Source organism: Kogia breviceps, chromosome 3, assembly GCF_026419965.1.
Source record: "Kogia breviceps isolate mKogBre1 chromosome 3, mKogBre1 haplotype 1, whole genome shotgun sequence".
Lineage (NCBI taxonomy): Eukaryota > Metazoa > Chordata > Mammalia > Artiodactyla > Physeteridae > Kogia > Kogia breviceps.
This window is the reverse complement of record NC_081312.1, coordinates 168,548,180-168,554,179: the sequence shown is the minus strand read 5'-3', so window position 1 is coordinate 168,554,179 and position 6,000 is coordinate 168,548,180. Positions and strand designations below refer to the sequence as shown.

The window sequence follows — 6,000 nt, the reverse complement described above, 5'->3', positions numbered from 1 at the left end:
GTACACAGTTTGCTGATATTTAGTTATACTTCCAGTGATAAGCTTAATTTCAGAATTAGGGAGTGGGTTGGTGACCTCTAGAGATCCAGAAAGCGCCTGATGCTGGGAAGTTCCTGCTATCAAAGTTAAAGTGACCCTTAAGTATCAGAAATTAATATCATAAGACAGCAGGGACTTTTAGAGGCAAGACTGATGATCGACTGGGGGCTGAAATCCCCATGTCAGACACCCAGAGTTAATTAAAAATATTAAGGTATCGTGGCAAGAACAATTTAAGGAAAAAAAAAAAAAAAAAAAGATACTATGGCAAAGTAGACCACAAATCAATATCATCGTAACTATAACTCAGCTTAACAATACTGTGCTCAAGGATCATACACCCGGAGGTTTATATTTAATAAGACCTATATTTAAGGATAATGAGTAAAATAGTGATCTTGAGGAACACAAAGCAGGAATAATACAGTTTTGCTATAGTGTTTGGTGAAACATTTTTCACAGTCGCTGGAAAGCAGTACCAGAGATGACATAAATTGAAAATATAGGTAGTCAAGGACTTTGAATAAAAAAGGGAAAATCCGGGCTTCCCTGGTGGCGCAGTGGTTGAGAGTCCGCCTGCCGATGCAGGGGACACGGGTTCGTGCCCCGGTCCGGGAAGATCCCACATGCTGCGGAGCGGCTGGGCCTGTGAGCCATGGCCGCTGAGCCTGCGTGTCCGGAGTCTGTGCTCCGCAACGGGAGAGGCCACAACAGTGAGAGGCCCACATACCGGAAAAAAAAAAAAAAGGGAAAATCCATGAAAGTCACATGCGTCAAGAAAATAGGGAGGTAATGTTGAGGTAATCCCTATGCAGCTATAAATTCAGACTCAAGGACTTTTCCTGGGTATACCCAGTTAATTAGAAAGAGTTGAGTCTGGAAACATCCGGATAAGGACCTAGCTCTACAACCCACGCAGGTCTACCAAAATATAACACTATGGTACTTTTAAGGACAAAAGTGACTTGTGGGATTCACGTCTCGATGAACAATTCCTTTGGCTGTTCCATGTATTCTTCTAGATTAACCTCTCCTCTGTCCTCATCAATCCCAACATCTTCGAGGAATACATTCTTTGTGTGGCACCTAATGGAAGGAGGAGAGAGTGGAGGGGGCGAGCCTTTCCTTTTGTGGCAGTTTTCTTACAAGTAAGTAGCGTTTCTTCGAAGGGCATCATTGGGTGAAGGTCTTGGCGAGGACTTCTTCATGCTGCTCTAGATGAACACTGCCAATTCCTACAGCAGGTACCGGCAACGCGGGTCGGCTCACCAGACGGAGCTAGCGTTGGAGCAGAAAAGAAATACAATGACATTTGGACTAGACCAGAGCTCTGCTTAGCTCGTCCAGGGACGTGCATGTATTTCTCTGAAGTTGTTTAACTATAGATCACCTTTTTGGAAAATAATGTGTTACATAAAATAGATTGCAGGGAGATCTATGTCACAACTGAAAACTAAATTCCAGACATGATAAGGTGAGACATATTCTGGAATCTGTCCTATTCTTAGGTAACTGTTAGTTGGTTTTAGCTGTAGAGTTTCCTAAATTAGACCTATTTACAGGTGAAAATGATTTGAGTGCCGTAAACTGGTATCAAGTGACCTGAGTTTTAATCAAAGCAGAGTAGAAAGATAAACAGAAGCACAACTGTTCTTCTCCTTGTTTTCCTCTTCCTAAAGCATAACAAAGAATCTGGCCTCCGATGTCTACCAGCTTTGCAGGTGGGCCTGGAATTAAGTGTTACTGTAAAACAAGCGAGCTCATGGCTCTCCTCCCCCAGGGCTTGGATACTGACCTTTGGGACAAGAATGCTGACTAGGCTCATGGGAAAGGTAGACGACAGGCAGGTCTTCTACCTTTTCGAGTATAATCATTGTTTTTGTTTTTGTTTTTAACATGATACTAGTAAGTACACATATACAGCTTGCTAAACACTCAGCAGTTTAGTCTGAAAAAGGAGCCTAAAACTAGGTTTTATATTTTAGTTTATCTTTAGAAGCTTTGGACTGATAATAAGGGATAAACCTATTTGTTGGCACTCCAATAGGAGAAAAGGGACGCACACAAAACACTGCAAAAGAGAAAGAGCTATCACCTTGCAGGCCAGTTGCTTTTCAAACCTTGGAGAAACAAAAAACCAAGGACCCATGTTCTGAGGCTCCTCCTGACTCCAAATAAAATCTATGAAAGAAGAAAGTTCATCTCAGTACCTCAAGTAAATATGTACAACACACTACACACACAGACACACTATATATGTATGCGTGTGCACATACATACACATGTATATGTATATATACACATATACATACATAGTTATATACACACACACACACACACACATACATCCTCAAGTAAATATATTATTACCTTTCCAATAGGGCACAGTGTTGTCTGTTTTGTTTTTGAGAAATGCATTGTCATGTAACCATCACCACAATCACCATACAGAACAATTCTCTAAACCCCCAAATACTCCCCCATCCTGCCCCTTTGTGCTCAGCTCTTCCTCCCACCACCAACCTCTGACCTTTTCTCTATCCCCGAAGTTTTGCCTTTTCCAGAGCACCAGGTAAGTGGGATCACACAGTATACAGCCTTTCGGTTTTGGCTTCTGTGAATTAGCAAACTCCATGGGTCATTTTGCCGATAGCAATAGTTCACTCTCTTTTATTCTTAAGGAGCATGAAATTGTAGGGGTGCACAATGAGATGGCTTCTTCATTCACCAGTTGAAGGATGTTTTGGTGGCTTCCAGCTCGGGGCAATTATGAATAAAGCCACTGTAAATATTCACATATGGGTTTTTCCTTTCTCTTGAGTAAATACCTAGGAGTGGGACTGCTGGGTGGTAAGGACACTCTGTGTGTAACTGCATGAGAAACTAACAAAACTGTTTTCCGGAGTGGCTGTACGAGTTTGCATTCCCACCAGCAGTGAATGAAGGTCCCAGTTGCCGAGCATCCTCATCAGTCCTTGATATTGTTTTGTTTTCATCTTAGCCATTCTAATAGGTATGTAGCCGTATCTCATTTTGGCTTAATTTGCATTTCCCTATCACTAATCATGTTGAGGATCTTCTCATACGGGTATTTGCCATCTGGTTCTTTGGTAAAATGACTGTTCAATTCCTTTGCACCTTTTGAAAAACTGGATTGTACATTTTCTCACTGTTGAGTTTTCAGAGCTCTTTAAACATTCTGGAGAGTCCTTTGTCAGATATGTTTTTACAAATATTTTCTCCCGGTTTGTGGCTTGCCTTTTTTATATTCTTTGCAGTGCCTTTCGCAGTGCAAAAGTTTTCCATTTTGGTAAAATCTACTTTTTCTTTTCTGGAACGTGCTTTTGGTGTTATGTCTAAGAACTTCTTGCCTAACCCAAGGTCATGAAGATTTTCATCCACTTCCTTCTAGAAGTTTTATAGTGTTACATTGAAGTCTATGATCAACTTTGAGTTAATTTCTGTATAAGGTGCACAGAGATATATCTAATCATTCCAGCCCCATCTGTTGAAAAGGCTTATCTTTTACAATTTTAACGGATGTATCATAAACGATTGTATAGCACTGATTCCCTCGAAACTCAAGAAATTCGATGTCATGGGCTTCCCTGGTGGCGCAGTGGTTGAGAGTCCGCCTGCCGATGCAGGAGACACGGGTTCGTGCCCTGGTCCGGGAAGATCCCACATGCGGCGAAGCAACTAAGCCCGTGAGCCATGGCCGCTAGGCCTGCGCGTCCAGAGACTGTGCTCCGCAACGGGAGAGGCCACAACAGTGAGAGGCCCGCGTACCACAAAAAAAAAAAAAAAAAAAAAAAAAGAAATTCGATGTCTTATATGAAAGTGGGGAAGAATGAAAGGGACACCCAAAGGGACACCAAAAAAGACATAGAGACATTGGCTTCAGTTCTATTACTTTCATATCTCCAGATTCCATGAGATTAAACTTTCTAATAACTCACTGCTCCCGTACCATCTTTTTATTTGAGATAGTTCAGATGGGTTTCAGGTAACTTAAAACCAAAAGAGCCTAATAAGAAGGACCCTTTACCTCTAACATGTTTGTATTTGCTCATCTCTTCCTGCAGCGAATCCAGTGGGAAAGGGCAGAGTTCTTCCATTCGGATGATAGCAAAGTCATGCCTCCTGGCCTCCAAAGATTCTCTTTGCTTCAGCAGGGCATAGAAATGTTTGCCGCAGCAGAACACTAAACTCTTAACCCTGATGGGTAGAAAAGGGACAATGAGGCGGGGGAGAAATATCTTAAAGTAAGAACTGTAGCAGAAGAAAGGGGGAGACCACAGAGATTTAAATGCTTCACCACTGAAGCAGCGGGGGCGTTGTAGTGGGCTTCAGTCATGCTGTGCCCTGGCCAACCTTCTTGAGCAACATGTGCCTTCAAAATTCAATCTTCTGTGCATATTCTAACTCCTACCCCATGAACTTAAAGGACTTATATAAGGAGAGAGAAGATTTGGGTCGCTTGGTTCACTCAACATGAACTAGTTTTCCCACTCACTACAAATCTACTGCAGAGTATGAAAACAGCTCCACATCAGATTACTTTTTTGGATCCACAGATGAGTCACCAATGACTGGTTTGAATGCTGTTCCTGGTGCCATTTCTTGAAGAGTTGACACAGCTGCCTAAGGAGGGGGAGGGGGAGAAAAAAGCCACAAATCTATCAACCAAGGGAAAGGATCTGAAGATGCTTTTACTTATCAGGGATCTTTCCCAAGAACTAGTACCAAAATTCTCTCCTGGGACTATAAGTAAACATATGTACTAATAAACAAAATATCTTTCCCAAAAGTATCTGTTCTGTATACTTCAGAATAAAATATTTTTCTGAGGTTATATAAGATTGCCTTTTGTCTAGTGCCACAATAAATTTTAACAGTCAAAATTGCAGTGTGGGGGACTTCCCCGGTGGCACAGTGGCTGAGAATCTGCCTTGCCAATGCAGGGGACACGGGTTCAAGCCCTGGTCCATGAAGATCCCACATGCTGCGGAGCAACTAAGCCCGTGCACCACAACTACTGAGCCTGCGCTCTAGAGCCCAAGAGCCACAACTACTGAGCCCACGCGCCTAGAGCCCGTGCTCCGCAACAAGAGAAGCCACCGCAATGAGAAGGCCGTGCACCGCAACGAAGACCCAACGCAGCCACAAAAAAAAAAAAAAAAAAAAAAAAAAAAAATTGCAGTGTGATGACTCAACTTTATTATCAATAAAAACTACACCTTAACTTTCTGGAATCAGAAACAACATTTTATAGGATTTATATTGTGAACTGGAAGAGCTGAGTTAGGGCAATTATTTCTGTCTTTAGGATTTTGACTATAATTTATAAACGAAACAGAACAAGTAGGAACAACATATGAATATTTCCACGATGAAAAGAAATTTTATTACTGAGCCCAATTTAAAAAAATACTTGGGAATTCCCTGGCAGTCCAGTGGTGAGGACTCAGTGCTTTCACTGCCGGGGGCCCAGGTTCAATCCCTGGTCGGGGAACAAAGATCCTACAAGCTGCGTGGTGCGGCAAATAAATACTTGTTGCAAAGAACTTAAAGTAGAAAACGGATGAAGCCGAAGTGAGGGATTTGATCCCTTTTGCTATCATCTAGTTAGCTTCCCTCTAGTCTAGTCCCAGATGGGTACATGACATTTAGACTAGGCCATTGAGGGCAGCCATACTGATGCTGGGATATTGCATATAACCTAAAAAATTAATATTAGCTATCCAGCTATGCTTATTAGTAAATAATGTGTGATAGAGGCAATCTTTCTCCCTTCTGAACCAGAGCGTTTTGTCAGTCCCCACTTCCTACAGCAGGAATCAAAAGGTTCAGAGTTCAGAGTTAGGTGGGAAACTGGGGTGGGATTTTGGTACCACTTGACAGACAAACTCCCTGTACCCCTGAGTCATGTTTGCTACATGGCAAGTCATCTCTGAGTGG

At 42.2% G+C, this 6,000-nt stretch overlaps 1 protein-coding gene across 3 annotated transcripts in view; it reads right to left on the bottom strand.

Annotated features, from left to right (window-relative positions):
* Positions 1–280: 280 nt before the first annotated feature.
* Positions 281–6,000, bottom strand: part of DHTKD1 (dehydrogenase E1 and transketolase domain containing 1) — a 56,605-nt gene continuing 50,885 nt past the window's right edge. For all 3 annotated transcript variants that reach the window (XM_059056677.2, XM_067030265.1, XM_067030266.1), the window contains 4 exons: positions 4,601–4,683; positions 4,088–4,257; positions 2,135–2,220; positions 281–1,317 (listed from right to left, as the gene is read on the bottom strand). In XM_059056677.2, coding sequence (XP_058912660.1) covers positions 1,213–1,317; positions 2,135–2,220; positions 4,088–4,257; positions 4,601–4,683 — 444 coding nt within the window. In that variant the 3' untranslated portion in view covers positions 281–1,212. The remainder of the gene's footprint in view (positions 1,318–2,134; positions 2,221–4,087; positions 4,258–4,600; positions 4,684–6,000) is intronic.